Here is a 20,452-nt window from a genome sequence, read left to right as displayed (position 1 = left end):
GCTTAAAATCCATCTGCAATTGATTTTTTGCTTCATATAAGAGGGAGAAGTTAACGTTCATTTTGTTCATACAGGTAGCTGAACCATCAGTTTTAGAAAGATGATCATTTTCCTACTACACCTTCGTCATAAATCAGCTGACCATATGTATAAAAAGCAGGGATTTGTTTCTGGCTTCTCTATTCTATTTCACTAGACTATTTTTTCGTTAATACCACACTCTCACTACAGCTTTTTAAGCACTGACATTTAGTAGTATGAGTCCTCTTGATTTGTTGTTCTTTGTCTTAACTGTCTTTGGTCTTCTGACTTTCCACATAAAGTTTAAATTAAGCCTATTAACATACACACACACCTGCTGGGATTTTTTTTTTTAACCTGGAATTGTATTTAATTACTTTGGAGAAAAAACGACATTTTATAATATTCAGCCTACCAACTCCTGAACCTGGTATACCTATTTATTCAGATTTGAAATTTCACTCCACAATGTTTTATAGTTTTTAGTGTGTTGAGGTCTTTGCATATTTTATTTACTCCAAAGCACTTGCTTTTTTGATGTTATTATGTATAAAAATTTTTCAATCTCATGGTTTTTTTTTTTCTGGCTGGTAAACAAACTTCTGAATACTTCTTATCTAGCAACCTTAGACTCTGTATTACACTGCAGATTATTTGGGACTTTCTATATACTTGATATTGTCACCTACAGAAAATTATTTATTCCTTTCCAACGCTTATTCTTTCATTTCTTTCTTTTTTGCCTTATTTGTTCTGGTTATTTCCTCAAGAACAATGGTGAATAGCTGATAACCTTATCTTACTCCCACTCTTAAGGGGAAAGCTGTCAATAATTCACCATTAGGAACTGCTGTTTTTTGCTAAATAGTCGGTATTGCTAATATGCCCTTTCTATTAATGGTTTTGTAAGAGTTCCCTTTTTTCCTACATCACAAATTGATACTGTAGTTTCTCAAGTGCTTTTTCTGTACCTATGAAAATAACCATGAGATTTTTCTTTAACATGATGAATTACATTGAATTTTGAATAGTAAAAACCACCCATGCCATCTTGGAATACAATCCACTTGGTTTTAATGTATTATTCTCTTTACAAGTTACTAAATGGTATTTGCTGTTTAATATTTTTATATCTTAATCACGAGAGACTGACATAAATTTTCTTTCTTATAATGCATTCGTGAGTTCACTACTAGTTATGTGGTCTCTTAAAACCTTTAATGATTGTGTAAGCTGGCGCCGCTGCTTCCTTAAATGTTTGAAAGTATGTGGGAAATTTTTAATTTGATTCAGTTTGAAAGGAAGGTGTCCATATCATCTAAAATGGTCTAAAATTGTTCATGCTGCCCCTCTATGTTTTTCTGTCTGTAGATCTGTAGTAATGTCCTCCTTTTCATTCCTGATATTGATGATTATTGTTTTCTCTTTTTCCTTAGTCTTGCCAGATGCTTATAGACTTTGTTAATCTTACCAAAAAAAAACAAACTTTGGGCTTTTGATTGTGTCAATTATCAACCTATTGTCTTCCAGTTCCAAACAGGGTTTTTTTGGGTTCCGTTTTGTGATAATGGAGCTTGATCCTGTAAACATTCATCCTTTGCCAGCCTGAGGAATGTTACACTGGGTTAACGGGGCAATGAACCTACCAGGTGAGAGCAGCAAGACACATGGCCTTCAGGTCGGGTGCTTCATTATTATTTGGCTGGAGCCCATGGCCTCCCAAAGGAGCTCCAGCTGTGCTTTCAGGCCACGCTCTTCCCTCCAGCAGCAGGAACCAGTTCCAGCATATACTCACACCCTTGGGCACAGACAGGTCTCCCCTACAGAACAGCTCTAGCCCAAGCCCACCCACATCCCCTGGCAACAGCAGGCCATGTCTACAGACCCAGAGTGGCCAGGCCTTCTGGCAAGCTTCTTGCCATGGCAGGTGGCCTGTTGCTGTGTTTGTTATGACCTCTACAAAGGGATCTGAATCTCTGACATCAGGGACCCAGGATCCTCTCTTAGTGTTTGTTATGACCTCTACAAAGAGATCTGAATCTCTGACATCAGGGACCCGGGATCCTCTCTTAGTTCCTTTATTGTCTACTCTTTCTCAACCTAGAGGTAACAGCTGTTCTTTTGTATCAGCTAGTTCTGGACATCTACTGTCCTCTTTCACCTCTCTGAGTGATCACCTTCTACTATTCTGGTTAACAACTCCCTATATTTTCCCTGTTCAAGTAACAGGGGTAGCTTCTGTCTCTGGACTATACTCTGAATATTTATTGATTTTCTCTATTGTGTGTTTCCTAATTTGCTGATTTTGCTCTTTAACATTTCCCTCCTTCCACTTTGTTTTTTTTTTTTTTTTTTTTTTTTTTTTTTTATGCGTTACGCGGGCCTCTCACTGTTGTGGCCTCTCCCGTTGCGGAGGACAGGCTCCGGACGCGCAGGCTCAGCGGCCATGGCTCACGGGCCCAGCCGCTCCGCGGCATGTGGGATCTTCCCAGACCGGGGCACGAACCCGTGTCCCCTGCATCGGCAGGCGGACTCTCAACCACTGCGCCACCAGGGAAGCCCCCACTTTGTTTTTATATGAAGTTTGCATTCTTCTTCATAATATACGCTCATTAGGACAACTGTTTGTGCTTCCTAAATTTACAAGTAAAATTGATGGTCATATTTATTTTATGGCTTCTGATCACTCTTAAAAGATATGAGCATTTCTGTCTCAAGTACATAGGACTAAGTTATCTTAAAGTTCCCATCCAAGATCAAAGTTTCTGGATTTTATATTACACAAAAAAATGTTACCAAGAAAGCAGGAACTTCCTCTATTTAGTACAAATCTCAAAAATTCTTCATCAGTAAAGACAGAGGAGAATATATTTCTATTTGTGACGGAGTAGAATACAATCCCCAGGGATGAGAAAATGATTACATGTGTTTTCTATGCAAGCTTCCCCCAAAACAGAAAGAAATCCAGCTTAGAAAAAGTTATGAAAGTATTTCCAAAATAAATAGTAAGAAGTCAGTCATTTAAATAGGTAACATACCTGTATTCGTTAGTATAATCGAAATCTTGTTTATTATGAGTCGGCTTTAGGAAATAACAGTCTATAATCCCCACTACTCCGACACCCATGTTGTTTGCCTGAAAAATAGAACTGGCATTTTAAACATGAAACATGATGCTTCAAACAATTATCCCTTCACCAAGATTTAAGATCTGCATGAAACATTTTCCTATATTTTATCTGATGCTCATGACATTTAGATTGAAAAACAGTGTCTGGTAGGTAATTTACCTTTCTGGGAGCTAACTCCTAAATATGTAACAACAGCTTTCCTCCAAAACCACTTCCACTGTTATCAAGTATTCATGTCGACAAGTATTATCATTCCCGATTTTATACTAGGGAAAAAAGATCCCCTCTACTGGGATGCAATTTCTTAGCTACTAAAAACCACAAGTAACTCCTTCCTGTATCCATAGTGCCTAGCAAAGGCTTTGGCACATAATATTCCGTAAGTTCGTTAGATAAAAATTAAAGACACTTATCCAAAGTTACACATTCAGTTGTTTATTGTGATGAAGTAAAAACTTTATTTCAACTGACCTAGGTTATTTTTTAAACCTGCTAGCTAAAACACTGAACTCAAAGTATCTGAGTCATTTTCTGATTATGTGATTAACACATGTATTTTGTTCACGACTATAGCTGAGTCTAAGTATAAAGAGAAAAAGTGGAATACTGACTTCTGAGAATTTTCATAGATGCAACTATAGACAAAACCATGAAAACCTAATCATAATGCTACTCCACTAAAAACCATCAGTGGTTCCTCATTTCATACAACTTGTAAACCACAGAACCCTTCAATCTTAGTTCTTTTTCACTTCCTTTCTGGCCTCATCTTCCTCTTTCCCATTCCCCACTTACCACCTGGTCCAGGCATAACAACTCCCTTAATGATGCCATCCTCTCAGAAGCCTCTTTCTTTTCCTTTGCAGACATTCCTTTCTCTGTCTAGAAAGCTCTTGCCAGACTTCCCCAAACAGTAAATCAACTCAGTCTCATCTTAATCACCACTTTCTACAAGAAGCCCTTTCTGCTGCTCCAAGGATATACCACATTCCCCTCATCAGAAAGAGCTCTGGGGGCATGTGCTGTACCTTTTCATCTTTTTATGCTGAGCATCTAGCGTGGAAAATCATACCAAGTATTTAATAAATGTTTACTGAATCCAAATACTACGACCAGTCCATCTTCTGGTAAAGAAAAACATTAAAAGTTGGCTGTAGGGCTTCTCTAGTGGCAAAGTGGTTAGGAATCCACCTGCCAATGCAGGGGACATGGGTTCGATCCCTGTCCGGGAAGATCCGACATGCTGTGGAGCAACTAAGCCCGTGTGCCACAACTACTGAGCCTGTGCGCCTAGAGCCCGTGTTCTGCAACAAGAGAAGCCACCACAATGGGAAGCTCGTGCGCATCAACGAAGACCCAATGCAACCAAAAATAAAATACATTTATTTAAAAAAAAAAAAGTTGGCTGTAAAAGCATATTTTTTACAAGGTTAAACTTAACCAGAAATTATATATAATGCAAATTTAACTGGGTTGGAAAAATGGATTATGTACCTTAAAACACTTGAGAAATAAGGCCTATTACCAAAAATACATTTCCAATTACCAGTGAAATTCAGAACTTTATAATTATAGAGTATTTCTGGCAAAAATTACTATTCCACAGCTTCCCTGGTGGCGCAGTGGTTGAGAGTCCGCCTGCCGATGCAGGGGACACGGGTTCGTGCCCCGGTCCGGGAAGATCCCACATGCCGCGGAGCAGGTGGGCCCATGAGCCATGGCCGCTGAGCCTGCGCTCCGCAACAGGAGAGGCCACAACAGTGAGAGGCCCGCGTAACACACACACACACACACACAAATTACTATTCCAATTATAAATAAAAATCAGCATTTTAAATAAAAGTTATTGACACCTTTTATCATGGTTGTCCTATTTCTGGATTTATATTTCTAATTGAAATCAGTGGTTATAAAGAAGAGCCCAACAAAGTTCATTTACTTTTTTTTTTTTTTTTTTTTTGCGGTACACGGGCCTCTCACCGCTGCGGCCTCTCCTGTTGCGGAGCACAGGCTCTGGACGCACAGGCCCAGCGGCCATGGCTCACAGGCCCAGCCGCTCTGCGGCATGTGGGACCCTCCCGGACCAGGGCGTGAACCTGTGTCCCCTGCATGGGCAGGCGGACTCTCAACCGCCACTGCGCCACCAGGGAAGCCCTCATTTACTTTTTTTTTTTTTTTTTTTTTTTTCATTTACTTTTTTAAAAATTGAAATATAGTTGATTTACAATACTATATTAGTTTCAGGTGTATGACACAGTGATTCAATATTTTTATATACTCCATTTAAAATTATAAGATATTGGCTATATTCCCTGTGCTGTACAATATATCCTTGTGGCTTATTTATTTTATACATAGTAGTTTGTACCTCTTAATCCCCTACCCCTATCTCCCCCTGCCACCCTGCCCCCACTGGAAACCACTAGTTTGTTCTCCGTGTCTGTGAGTCTGTTTCTGTTTTGTTACATTCGCTCACTTATTTTATTTTTTTTGATTCCACATATAAGCGGTAACATACAGTACTTGTCTTTTCCTGACATATTATACTTCATTAAGCATACTATGCTCCAGGTCCATCCATGTTGTTGCAAAGAATTTAGAATGAAATAAAATGAATAGAAAATGAACATCATAGAATTGGAAAACAAAATATGCCTGGACTTAAAACCTTTAACAAAGCTGAATTTCAGAATTTATCACAAATTCTTAACACTCACCCACACACAACAAAAAAATTTTCTGTGAAAACAGGTAAAGGATAAACAGATCGACATAGTGGGCAATGTTCACCATCCTAAATTGAATTCTACAACGATGGAAGTGGCTTTGGAGGAAAACTCTGATATATTCAGGAACTAACTCCAGAAAAGTAAATCACCTATCAGATACTATTTTTTAGGCTATTGAGTCAACAACTAATTAAAACCAATCAATTTTATTCTAGTATGAAAAAAATCAAGGATCCTTTTCCAAGTGTAGAGAAAATATCTGCACCTGTGCCTGAGGTCTAAGGCGGGTTACTTATCAGCCCCAATTCCCTCATCTGTAAAAGAGATAAAATGTTCTGTCCTCAAATTAATATAAAAGCGTTCTAAGGTCAAGTGCCATACCAATGTTATTAAAAACATTGACATTTAAAAGTCATTAGGCAAAAAGCACATTGTTACACATTTGACCCAATAACGTTATCCTAACATTTTTTTTGCGGTACGCGGGCCTCTCACTGTTGTGGCCTCTCCCACTGCGGAGCACAGGCTCTGGACGCGCAGGCTCAGCGGCCATGTCTCACGGGCTCAGCCGCTCCGCGGCATGTGGGATCCTCCCGGACCGGGACACAAACCTGTGTCCCCTGCATCGGCAGGCAGACTCTCAACCACTGCGCCACCAGGGATGCCCTGTTATCCTAACTTTTATAAAAGATACAGACATTTTCAGATATAAACTTACCCTTAACTGACATCCAACTTTTTCATAAGCTTTGATGAGTCTATTTCTGTGATACATCATTATCCCATAATGATCTTTATTTCTGCAGTTGAATCCAAAAGTAATTCTCACAGTTTTATTAGTCTTAAATGTTAAGGAAAATTCTGAACACACCACCTCATTCCCTTTAAACCACCCTTCCTATTTCTTTTTTTTCTTTTTTCTTTTTTTTGCGGTACGCGGGCCTCTCACTGTTGCGGCCTCTCCCGTTGCGGAGCAGGCTACGGATGCGCAGACTCAGCAGCCATGGCTCACGGGCCTAGCCGCTCCGCGGCATGTGGGATCTTCCCGGACCGGGGCACGAAGCTGCGTCCCCTGCATCGGCAGGCGGACTCTCAACCACTGTGCCACCAGGGAAGCCCTCATTATTGAGTCCAAAGGTGCAAAAAAGGGCAAAAGTTGGAGAGGATTGACTCTATCAGGATAAAAGGAGAAAGGGGGAAGGGAAATACACTTGACTGATACATATCTATATACAGCATCATAACAAGCAAAATAAAGGATACTAAAAATTTGGGTCGATAAATATCACGTTCAATGTAGGCAAGACTCTTCGAAACTAGCTGTGTCTTCACTTTCTGTCCACGCAAGATGATCTGCATTCGTGGCTTTAGATATAATATACTGCAGTAAGCCTGCAAAGACACACAATTATCTGTCCTTTCCACATAATTTTCTATGGATTTGTTCAACATTACTTATGCATGTATTTAAAAAGGAAGCTACCGCCTTGCTTTGATAAAAGACATATTAACTCTTCAATAAAATACTATAGACTATAAAGGTGTATTAGTTAATATCTGAATACTTTTTATTAAAAACAAGCTCAATATACTGTAGCCAGTAAAAATGACTTACAGAAAACAATCTACTGACCTACATAGATGTTGATATGTTAAGTGAAAAAAAGTTAAGAAACAGCATGTATAGTATGGTCTCATTTTAATTTTAAAAATATGTTTATGTGTACAAAAAGGACTATTTTCTGACTCTCCTGTCAAAACTATATATTGCTATTATAATTTTTAAAGCATCAATAAATTTTATTTGGGCAAAAATAAGCAAAATCTAATATAAACAAAAGGGACTATTATAAGCTTGAAAAGGAAAAAAAATCATAAATAATGCACCAACATTTCAGCAGAGTAGACAAACAGCACTTCCTCCATACGGAGCTGTAAAAATCAGCAGTCATCTAAATGTGTTGTCAAGTCTTTTTTTTTTTCTTTCTTTTTTTTTTGGCCGCATTGAGGCTTGTGGGATCTTAGTTCCCTGACCAGGGACTGAACACGGGCCATGAAAGTGGAAGTGCCTAGTCCTAAGCACTGGACCGCCAGGGAATTCCCTAAACGTGTTTTCAATTCTTAATACATGGAAGTTTAGATACCTTAGAATTGTGACCAAACTTTGCATCCTAAAACATGTTAAAATATGATCTCCTGTGCCTGTCTCCAAGCTATCAGAAATCTCTGAGGGAAATGAACTGAACAACTCAAGGAGGATATATGAAAAGTTCAAAACAAAACTAAAATTTGAACATTTCTCTTTTTTTTTCCTGACTCCTGATTTCAAAATTAGTGGTGTTTTGCCCATTTATAAAATTCATTAATGATATTTTAAAACATTTTTCTCATGATACACTAACATTATACCATCTGCTCTGGCGACCTCTGTATATTCTTAAGATTTTCTTAACAACTAGGACATACTTCACTAACACACTGGGGTATATCAAGGAATAGTAATAGCTGCCATTGTAATTGCTAGAATCTCAGATAAAACTACATAGTATACTTGTAAACGTCAAATGAATCCTTAGCTTGGGGTTATGAAATAATTTTAGTACAAAAAAAGGGAAAAGGGGAATTCCCTGGTGGCCCAGTGGTTAGGACCACTCTCCCTGGTCGGGGAAGTAAGATCCCACATGCCACAGTGCAGCCAAGAAAAACAAAAAGAAGGGGAAAAAAAGGGAATAGTATATGTCTTATCATAGTGACTAAGAAACTTAATATTCTTTGTTTTAATTAATTTATTTATTTTGGCGGCGTTGGGTCTTTGTTGCTGCGTGGGCTTTCTTCGGTTGCAGCAAGCGGGGGCTACTCTTTGTCGTGGTGGCTTCTCTTGCTGCGGAGCATGGGCTCTAGGCGTGCGGGCTCAGTAATTGTGGCTCGTGGGCTCTAGAGCGTAGGCTCAGTAGTTGTGGTGCATGGGCTTAGTTGCTCCGCGGCATGTGGGATCTTCCCGGACCAGGGCTCGAACCCGTGTCCCCTGCATTGGCAGGCGGATTCTTAACCACGGCACCACCAGGGAAGCCTGAAACTTAATATTCTTATTATATCAACACTGTTATATTGAGATATTAATTCCTTCAATCTTAAAAACATTCTCATCTCTAAGGTCAAATCTCAAAGATATTTATCACAAAATTATACTAACGTGCATTATGTATAGGCTATCCATGACTTCGCAATTAAAAAACTTTTCTAAGCAAATAAAACAAGCAGTGCACACAAGACAAATTTAATAAGTTGGTTCATGTCTGAGATACTTAGAGATTTCTGGCAGCATTTATAATACAAGTGGTTAACAATTTCCATTATTTGATGATTTTTCTCACTCCCACAAAGAGAGCTAAATACATACCCTCAGAGAATAGTCACTCTCAGGGGCAATTTGGTCCATCCTTTCTTGCTTCTTGTACCCTTTCTTCCCTGCTGTCTCATCTAAATCTTCTGGAATTCTAATGTCATATTTATCCTTATCAAAATCAAACTCTGTTGCACTTTTGTAGCTGTAAAAATAATTTTTTATAAGAGCTAAATTTTAACTTCACCATAAGCAAGCAAAAAACTTTTAGTTAGCAAAACAAAACAGGAACATGTGGTGGCAGTTAAGGTCAGAGGAGTTGGAGGGAGGGAGAGAGGGAGAAAAGAAACCCAGGAGGTACAGAAAAGAACTGTATTCATCCACACATTGCCACTGGGAATGTCAAATGATGGAGCCACATTCTGACAGTTTCTTAAAAAAATAAACATGCAGCTACCATATGATCCAGCAATTACACTCCTGGGCATTTAGCCCACAAAATGATGACCATATTCCCACAAAAATCTCTATGCACACATTTTATAGCAGGGGTCTCCAACCCCTGGGCCTGTTAGGAACCCGGCCACACAGCAGGATGTGTAAAGCTTCACCTGCTGCTCCCCATCACTGCATTACTGCCTGAACCCCACCCCCCAACCCTGTGGAAAATCTGTCTTCCATGAAACCGGACCCTGATGACAAAAAGGTTGGGAACCCCTGTTTTACAGCTCTATTTGTAATAAATGAAACTTGTAAACAACCAGATTGGTAAACACACTGTGGTCCATCCATATAATGCAATTACCACTCAGCAAGTAAGAGGAAGCAAACGGACACACAAGAACCTGGATGAATCTTCAGAAAATTATGCTGAATGGAAAAAGCTAATCCCAAAAGGTTTCACACAGTATGATTCCAGTTACAGAATATTCTTGAAATGACAAAGTTACAGAAATGGAGAACATGTTAGAGGTTGCCAGGGATTAAGGATGAAGTGGGTGTGGATATAAAAGGGATCCTTGAGGTGACGAAATTGTCCTGTACCTTGACTGTATCAATGTCAGTATCAACAGTATTATTGTACTGTAGTGTTCCAAGAAGTTATCATTGGGGGAAACTGGGTAAAGAGTACATGAGATTTCTTACAACTACATATGAATCTACAATTATCTCAAAATTAAAAGTTAAAGAAAAAATGGTGGGGGTGATGGGAGGGGCAGGGAAGAAAGTAAGAAAAAGAAAATAAAAGAAAAACGGAATACAGGTGGTCAGAAAAGCACAAGAATTAAAGGATTTTAGGATTATCACTATGTGTGCTTTATTCCTATGGTTCAACAGATCTTACATCTCTCAATATCACACATTTACCCTAAATTTTAAAACTTTATTTGCAAAGGATTTTATCCTCACAAAGATTTAGCAACACAGAAGTCTCATTTATATTATTTTTCTCAACAGATGCTGAATTGTGCTTAGCTTTATGTAATTAACCAAACAGACAATCTCTAACTTACTCAAGCTGGGACTTGTTGGCTGGGCTTTATCTTTTCGTTTCATTTCTCTCTTTTTTTTTGAGGAGAGGGATGGTATAACCAAGAGCGAAAATAGAGTGCTATGGAGACAGAATGGCAGGGCTAGGAAATTTATTTTTAGTAATATGAAATTATCTCAAATTGAAGCCAAAGTAGCCTCAATAAAATACCCTTGGAAAAGGTAAATCATTAACTATGCCATAAAATGAGGACCTTCCAATGTATTTGCACTCTCGTGTGACAAAGCATGAATGTGATGAAATTATTCCCACACGTGTGCTTTACTTCCCAAATGGTTAACAACTAGCTGAGGTCTACCGTTTACCTTCTGAGATTCCAAATGATGATCCTCGTCCCCTTCTTACCGATGACAGCATCAAGCTCTGCCAGTAATTTCTGTTCCGTAGAAAACAGAGAATGTTCCAGAATTGCAGCAAGACTCGCTTTCGATTCTGTTAAATTAATTATCTGTCGTATATCCTAAGTTAAAGACTTAGACCAATGGCGTATTTTTCACAATTACGATATGGAAACCAACTCAAACTAACTGAAAAACCATTTCCTAAATTATTTTCTAAGTTTTAAAATGATAGTGTGATTTCAAATGAACACCAAGAAGGATGAAGTATGAAGAAGTTTATTATTATTCCTACTTTAATTATTTCCAATATTTGAATGTTTATACAGAAGACATTTTCCTAAGGATAGCTTGCTTTTTCATTTTTTGGTGAAAATATCAAGCCAGATCGTAAGCTTATCAGACCACAAAAAGACTGAAATAAAGAAGCTTAACATAAAATGCAATCGCCTTATGCTAAGGATTTCCATGGCACAATTCCAATAGAGAAAACAAAGGGACAAACATTTAGCCCAGATGTAGAGTAGAGGCAGTGGACAGGAACAAGAGCTAGAATGGAAGGTATGATTAAAAAACAAGAATCTGGAGGAGGGCAGAAGGATGGAATGGTTCAGATTATTTCTTCATAGTTTCAATTTCAAAATCAAAAGGATATGCTCTTTGTTGAATGCCACTATTGGGACAACAACATGTTCTGCTTTTATGACTTCCAAGTAGGTCTGAGACAAGAAGCCCACGCTCATGCTTTCTCCATTTTTGGTAAAAACCATTGCATCTTTACCCAAACGCATAGAACCTGACTTGAAGCCATTCCCATACAATCCAACTGGGACGTGACCATTCATGGTGACTTTGTCACTGAAGCCAAAGCTAAAAAGAAAAAAAAATTTAATAACTATGTATAATCTTCATTTATGTTAATTCAAAAACTGTAATACCAAGTAAAGTGCCTAAGTTTGAATGTCAGCCTCATCCTTCCTTGCTGTACAATCTTGGGCAAATTACTTTTAATCTATATTGATGTGTTTCCCTATCTCTGAAAAGAAGGAAACCAAATCCACATTATAGGGATGTAAAGATTACACATACTAAAACAGGAGCTCATTGCCTGGCACATCCCAGCTAAATGGCTGAATTATAATTTAGTCTCCAGGGACCTTGAGCTTTCACCCCAGGAAATCTCTTCCTCTAAGTGTGAAGGATTCTCTTGTTCTCAGCAAGCCTGCCGTACTATGATTATCGATCGGGTGAACCTGACTTTTTTTATCAGTGTAAGGAGTATCTGAGAGACAGTAGAAAGGCCCCTGAGGCAAATCCTCCCTCTACCTCATACCTGTACTATGTATCTTAGCTTCTATTTCAGGCACAGTTGGCTTCATCCTGACATCCTATTCTGTGACCCTAGAGCCCAAGCCCTTACAACTATGCTACTTCCTCATCCTCTGTGTCACTTTAAAATTACCAGTCCCCATTCCCCAAAGTGGTAAGTTTTATAGGAAATAGCTAAAACTATTTCCACTAAAGCACAAACAACTGATGCCAAGGTACTACAACTCTAAAGGAATGGTGGAATTTTAGGTAAGTCAGAAATGGGGAGCGGGTGATGAGAATGGCAGGGACTGCTTAATAATCTAACAGTAGGGCTTCCCTGGTGGCGCAGTGGTTGCGAGTCCGCCTGCCGATGCAGGGGACACGGGTTCATGCCCCGGTCCGGGAAGATCCCACATGCTGCGGAGCGGCTGGGCCCATGAGCCATGGCCACTGAGCCTGCGCATCCAGAGCCTGTGCTCCGCAACAGGAGAGGCCACAACAGTGAGAGGCCCGCATACCGTAAAAAAAAAAAAAAAAAAAAAAAAAATAATAATAATAATCTAACAGTAGTAGAAAATGACAGAAGACTTAGGAGAATAGAGCACACTGTGGGTATAGCATTTCATGTTTAAAAAACAAAAACTACAGGGTCTAAGTATGACACATGAAACACCTGAACTAGGTAAAAGCAATGATTTTAAGGAGTGTGACACTTTACATACCTCAGCATTTTATGTAATTTGTCTGAAGTCATACCATTCCCATTATCAGTGAATGTCAGGCATATATGGTCATTTATCACTGTTTTGTCAATCCATATCTGCTTAGCATTCACATCAGGATCGTAAGCATTATCTGAGAAACGAAAGTTTGGCGAAATTTTGATTCTGCATTTTGAAGAAGAGCAATTAGTTCAGAACAACACTTTGACAAGCAACAGAATAATATATTTTAAGGAAAATTTAAAAGCTGAAATGTTTTAGAACTCCTAAGATTTGACAACATGAAACTAAACTGTACCATGCTATATATTGTTCATTGACTATTACAGAATTAACTCTATCTAAAGCCCTCCATTTGTTATATAGAGAGCAGAGACTGGTACCCACTACACTGAAAAAGTGTAAAGCCAGAAGAATCGCTGCACTGAAGAGATGATCAAGACAGGAAGGTCTTCTTCTGCCCAAAGAACTAGCCTAGCTATCATAAGGGAAACTGAGAGCTGAGTGTCAACAGCACTGCAAGTTAACATGGAAGGTCCACAACAGTTACTGAATAAATGAGAAAGCAGTATGCTAACCTATACACACAGATGAAGGTTCACTTCTACCCAGTTCTTCAAATTGTAGCCCTTTTCAATCTGACAGAAGTTTCTGGTGGCTGGTACATTTTTCTAATCTCTGTACACCCCACCGCTTAACACCCTTGCCTAGCATACTTGTTTCTCTCAGAATAGGTAAGTATGAGGAATATATCAAAGAAAAACGAAAAGGTTTTCAACAGTAGCAGTAATAAAATCAACTTGTGAACGATCTAAGATCTATCAGAATATCCCTGACTAAAAGTACTTTTGAGGTATATTTTCAAGTCTTCATTATAATATAAATAATGGTTCTCAAACTATCCTTCTGTAAGTCTTCAATTAAAATCAAATAATCTTTTTCATCAACCACCTTAGCTTCATAAAAAAACTTAAAAATCCGATACACCACAAAGAGCACCATGACTTTCAGTTGCCCAAGCCCAAAGCTAGTGAAGCACTATGATGAACAACCCCAGGCTAAGTAGCTCCTCCCGTTGCCATGAAAAAGAATGACCGTGAATAGCTGCAACGTTATCTCATTTGCACTTCAGAGTCTACATCTGAACAGCACATGTTAGCTGAGAGACTCTGGAAAATCTAACTTCACCAAAGAAAAGAAGGGTTCTCAAATTTTCTTTCTTTTCTTTTCCTTGCACATCCAACATAGGACCCTTTCTTGATAATGAATCTAAAGAATTCCCAAGAATTCATGTGCACTAATTTTACCAAGAAAAAAATCATGACCCATAATGCAAATCTGAACACAACCTTGCCTCTTTCCTCATGTTCATTAAAACACTTTTAAATATAATCTTATACCTTGATCATCCTATCTACTGAAAAGACCAAGAATTTATTATCACAAATCTAACATAATATAATCCTCCTAGTTACTAACACCAGAAAAATTAATCCACTGTTATAAATATTTTCAGACTATTAAAAAAAACATAATTCTCACTTTTTGGCAATAGACGTATTTCTTTTATAATGGACTAAAAATATTTTCAACATAAATGCTTTAGGAACTTTGCAAATTAAAATACTTTGATAGTAATATAGGGAAATACTCTGAGTAGGGAAGGCTGAGCACTGATTAACTTGACATCAGTTTGAATAGTTGTTATGCTAGGTAACCTTTACCAATGTTAACGCTGAGATACACTTTGGTTTTTTTTAAAAGCACATCTGCATACTATTTTTCAATAAAAAGCTTTTTAGAACTTCAATTGCAAGCAACAGATTATATACGAAACACGATTTACTTACCTATTAATTCAGCAACCGCACTAAATGGCCAAGTGTGACTAGTAGAATTTGTATGTAAAAACTTCGGGCAAAGCTGAAATAAACCAATGATTCACGTAAATTAATTAAGGTCTTACTTTTGAGAACAGACGCCAAAATAATTTTCTGTCCCAGTATTAAGAGAGACCAAGCAAGAATGACTTAGCTGCTTGTGTCAGGATATACCTGGAAGACATAACCCGGAAAATGAGATTCCTGGAAGATAAGGCTGTAAATCAACTAAACAGTTTCTCATCAAGCTGTGCTGCAAAACCCTTGCCTCCTGTGTCCACCAATCCAGAGCCATATCATAAAGTGCCCAATCCCAAAGCTATCCACCCTACAAGACCTACCTCAAAATTACCATGAGATAAAACTAAGACTTTGTCAAAGGGGTGTTTTCTCCTTTAGTGCATTAAGCTTAAGAAACTTAGCTTTGTTTGTTAATCAACAGGCTTTTCTCATGGTCTCTCCAAGTTCATTATATCAACAGTTGAACTTGCAGCCCTGGAACAGTATACATCTATAAAGCCTTCAAACAATGTCAAGTAACAGTTCAAATGCAACAAACCTTCCTGACCTCCGGAGGTTTTATGTCTGATTCATGGTAATACAGTATGGAAGAGTATGTTAATCAACCTCATGCTATAGGGAACTCTCTAAATTCCTGGGTAGTGCAGATATCAACTGCCTAAAAATGTACAAATGGTTTAAAAAGGCTGAGGCTTGGAAATTTCAATATGCAGAGCATTTCCATGAAATGAGGACTTTTTTGTGTTCATTTTGAACAGATTATCTCACATTTAAGGGGGAAAAAAGAGGCACTTTAAGTGTTTCATGTGAAGAGCCCTAGAAATACGATTAGATCATAAATCCAACCAGCTGCATTTACAGTGTTCAGCTGCTGCCACAAGGTGTCAGAAAGATCTACTTTTCCTCTGCCCACCCTCGATTTTAGACAATCCCTAAGCATTTGTTTACTATCAGGTTAAAGCACACATGTGAAAAATAGTATTCTGTAGAAGAGTGGTCTTCGAACTGGAGCATATGTAATTCAGACCTTCTATGGCATACTTTCTATAGCATACAGCCACATAATAATGGTGTATAAGGAATTCCCCAACTTTCTAAAACAAGGGTTTTTATAAAGAAAATCAATTTCCAGGCCTTCATCTTCTACAAGAAACCTTTTGTCAAATTAGTATACCTGAGTCCTGTCCCAGGCCCTCCCCTTGCACAATCACCAGTCCTCCATTTATGAAAGAATACACAGTGTACTCCTCACCCATTCTAAATCTTACTATGGGGCATGGCTTTGGGGTGTAAAGCCTCTGGCTACCAAAGCAGAAAACGATTAAATCAACACCAGAAACCCTTAGAATAGTTTCTGTCTTTGCTCTCAATTTTATGAATTTGTTAGGTGTGAAGTCTGGAGTTAGAAATTGGGTATTCTGGTCCATGTTGTAATACTTTGATTTTAGATGTACGGCAGACTGTGGGCAGACTGTCAACTTACATTTAATAACTTCATCCTATATACCAACTCCAAACTGACATGGCACACATTGTTCTTGAGTAAGAGTCCCAGGGGAACAAAGCAAAGAAGGCATCAGTAAGAAAAGATGAATGCTAAACAGTGGCTTTTTGGGTATTTAAACAAAAGCATTATTTTCAACTACTCTTAATTCTCATCTCTCGAACACGTCATCAGCTGGAAAGAAAAACACCCTTCAACAGCCAACACACACACACACACACACGCACACGACATGGACTGTGGAGTATCTTTAACTAGATGTGTGATCCTGGGTAAGCAACTTAACCCTCTGTGCCTCAAGTTTTATCATCTGTGAAAATGAGGATGATAATAATATCAGGTTACCAGGACATTAAGAGAATTAAAAAACTTAATATTTATAAATGCTTAGAAGAACACCTGGGACGTAATAAGCATTATAAGTGTATGTTTTTTTAAAAAGGTAAGTATACCCTTAAAGGCACAAATGAGCTCATATATAAATAAAGAAAATCCTCAAGGGCCTCAAGTAAAGAAGGAATTAAAAATTAAAATAAAATTTGAAAATGTGGATTAGAGTGGGGTGCTTAACTGGAATACAAAGGTTTCAATTTTAATGGTGACTCAGGGATAGGAGACATGGCAGAAGAGAAGCACGCACCTGAAGTAACTGCCCCCTCTTACCTCCTCAGTAAAAAAGGGGGTGGGGGGAATATGCCCAATGGGAAGCTTTCTGTTTTGCTCTGGACTCTAGGTTAAAGACAAACAAAAAAAGTGTAACATGAAATTCCGTAAAGAGGCATGCCTTCACTTGGGTTAAGCATTTCAATTTATATAACCTGCAGGACCCCTGTGGAGACACAGCCTCAACCGGACTGCGTAGGATTCTCCCAGAGACATTATTTGGGGAATATTTGAGTACACAATCTAAAATAACATTTAAGGAAACAATCCACCAGGAGAAAATATTAGCAGACAAGATACAGTAGTATTAGACATCGCCCCCCAACACTAGGTAAAAGAAATATCAGCCTATAAAACAGGAATCTCTTGAAATAACTAGATATTTAAAAAGTAATCCTCGGGCTTCCCGGGTGGCGCAGTGGTTGACAGTCCGCCTGCCGATGCAGGGGACACGGGTTTGTGCCTCGGTCCGGGAAGATCCCACATGCCGCGGAGCAGCTGGGCCCATGAGCCATGGCTGCCGGGCCTGCGCGTCCGGAGCCTGTGCTCCGCAACGGGAGAGGCCACAACAGTGAGAGGCCCGCGTACCGCAAAAAAAAAAAAGTAATCCTCTTCTCCAAAAAACACACAAAAATGAGATACAACGAAGACCACACAGATATTTTAAAGAATCAATAGAGGGACTTTCCTGGTGGCGCAGTGGTTAAGAATCTGCCTGCCAATGCAGGGGACACAGGTTCAAGCCCTGGTCCAGGAAGATCCCACATGCCGCGGAGCAACTAAGCCCGTGTGCCACAACTACTGAGCCTGCGCTCTAGAGCCTGTGTGCCACAACTACTGAGCCCGCATGCCACAACTACTGAAGCCCACATGCCTAGAGCCCATACTCTGCAACAAGAGAAGCCACCACAATGAGAAGCCCATGCACAGCAACGAAGAGTGGCCCCTGCTCACCACAACTAGAGAAAGCCCGCACGCAGCAACAAAGACCCAACACAGCCAAAAATAAATAAATAAAAAATATATATTAAAAAAAAGAATAGAACTTTTAGAGTCAACAAATAGTCACAAATTTAAAAAATCATTTAAATATAAGATGGAAGCCTGAACACATGGACAGTGTTTACCTCTGCTGCCTCCCAAAGCCGCTCTATAATGAAGGAAAAAAAGGGGCAGAAACCCAGAAGAACCAAAAAAATCAAAGAAGTGATTACTAATAGCAAACAAAATAGTCAGTAGTTTGGAAACTGGAAAGCACAGACTAGTGACAACTGATTTAATAGCCTGGAAAAAGCTAAATCCGAAGCCTGTAGGAGCTGAGAAAACCAACCAGAAGCAGGTCAGGAACCTTGGCAACCCCAGAAAGTCTTAGAAATTAGACTTTGTACCTTTGAAGTAAAAGATACTAGAAGTTGTATGAAAACAAGATAGGGTGAAAGTCTTTAAAAGAAGAAAGATTCCCCAGATCCTTCTTTTACCCTGAGCAGCCCTTCAACTACCCTCAGCAAACCACGTAAGGCTGGAGGTCTGTTCTCTGGAGAAACTGACAGCGGCAGGCTCACAGACAATCAAAAGCAGGTGGGTTAAAAGCAGGTCAGCAAATAGACCAGAAATAAACCCTCTCATATATGGTCAAATGATTTTCCACAAGGGTATAAAGACCATTTAATGAGGAAAGGACAGTTTTTTCAACAAATAGTGCTGGGAAAACTGGATATCCATAAAAAGAATGAAGTTGTGGCCTTACCCTATACCATAAACAAAAATTAACTCAAAATGGATCAAAGAGCTGAAACCATAAAACTCTTAGAAGAAAACATAGGGGAAACCTTTTACGACATTGGACTCGGCAATGACTTCTGAAATCACCAAAATTTAAAACTTCTGTACATCAAAGCAGCAGTCCCCAACCTTTTTGGCACCAGGGACTGGTTTCCTGGAAGACAATTTTTCCACAGACTGGGAAGCGGGGGGTGGGGATGGAGAAATGGTTCAGGCATTGGTAATGCAAGCGATGGGGAGCCGCAGATGGAAGCTTTACTCGCTTGCCAGCCTCTCACCTCCTGCTGTGTGGCCTGGCTCCTAGCAGGCCATGGACCACTGCATCGAAGGACACAATCTACAGAGTGAAAAGGCAACCCACAGGATGGGGGGAAAAATCTGCAAATCAAGTATCTGATGAAGGGTTAATATGCAGAATTTACAAAGAACTCCTACAACTCAACAACAAGAAGACTACAAACAGATTAAACAATGGGCAAAGGACTCAGACATTTCTCCAAAGATGCTCAACATCTCTAATCATTAGGGAAATGAAAATCAAAACTACGAGATACCGCCTCACACTCAAAGGGTTGGGTATTGTTAAAAATCAAAACAAAAAAATACAACAACAAAAGCAGAAAGTAAGTGTTGGGGAGGCCATGGAGGAACTGGAACTCATGCGCACCCTTCGAGGGAATATAAAATGGTGCAGCCACTGTAGAAAATACAGAGGGGGCTCAAAAAATTAAATAGACACAGGATCCAGCAATTCTAATTCTGGGTATATACTGAAAAGGACTGAAAGCAGGGTCCTTTTTTTTCCTCCTTAATTGAAGTATAGTTGATTTACAATGCTGTGATAGTTTCAGGTGTACACCCAAGTGATTCCATTATACATACATACATACATATATACACACACAAAGATATGTGTGTGCATGTGTGTGTATACATACATATATATATATATGTATGTATACACACATACTTTTTCCAGACTCTTTTCCAGTATAGGTTATTACAAGATATTGAATATAGTTCCCTGTGCTATACAGTAGGTCCTTACTGTTTTTTATTTTGTATAAAATTTATCTATTTTGTATACAGTAGTGAAAGCAGGGTCTTCAAGAGACATCTGCACACCCATGTTCACAGTAGCATTATTCGTAATAACCAAAAGTGGAAGCAACACAAATGTCCATCGATGAATGAACAAAATGTAGTATATTCATAGAGTGGAATATTATTCAGCTTTAAAAAGGAAAGAAAATTTGATACATGCTACAACATGCATGAACCTTGAGGACTTTATGCTAAGAGGAACAAGCCAATCACAAAAAGACAAATAATGTATGATTCCACTTATATAATGTACCTAGAGTAGTCAAATTCACAGAAGGTAAAACGACCAGGAGCTGGTGGAAGGGGGAACGGAGGGTTATTTTTTAATGGGTACAGAGTTTTAGTTCTGCA

General features: G+C 38.9%; 1 protein-coding gene across 2 annotated transcripts in view; it reads right to left on the bottom strand.

Annotated features, from left to right (window-relative positions):
- The window catches only part of MORC3 (MORC family CW-type zinc finger 3), a 41,162-nt gene that overhangs the window by 17,312 nt on the left and 3,398 nt on the right, over nucleotides 1-20,452 (bottom strand). Inside the window, exons 2-9 of one of the 2 annotated variants that reach the window (XM_032629787.1) lie at nucleotides 14,998-15,070; nucleotides 13,148-13,280; nucleotides 11,770-11,984; nucleotides 11,082-11,229; nucleotides 9,282-9,429; nucleotides 7,145-7,273; nucleotides 6,600-6,722; nucleotides 3,060-3,157 (exon numbers count right to left, since the gene is read on the bottom strand). In XM_032629787.1, the coding sequence (XP_032485678.1) occupies nucleotides 3,060-3,157; nucleotides 6,600-6,722; nucleotides 7,145-7,273; nucleotides 9,282-9,429; nucleotides 11,082-11,229; nucleotides 11,770-11,984; nucleotides 13,148-13,280; nucleotides 14,998-15,070 (1,067 nt within the window). The remainder of the gene's footprint in view (nucleotides 1-3,059; nucleotides 3,158-6,599; nucleotides 6,723-7,144; nucleotides 7,274-9,281; nucleotides 9,430-11,081; nucleotides 11,230-11,769; nucleotides 11,985-13,147; nucleotides 13,281-14,997; nucleotides 15,071-20,452) is intronic. The other variant, XM_032629788.1, reaches the window with a different exon arrangement.

The sequence above is a fragment of the Phocoena sinus genome, chromosome 4 (genome assembly GCF_008692025.1).
Source record: "Phocoena sinus isolate mPhoSin1 chromosome 4, mPhoSin1.pri, whole genome shotgun sequence".
NCBI lineage: Eukaryota > Metazoa > Chordata > Mammalia > Artiodactyla > Phocoenidae > Phocoena > Phocoena sinus.
This window is presented reverse-complemented; position numbering and strand designations above follow the sequence as displayed.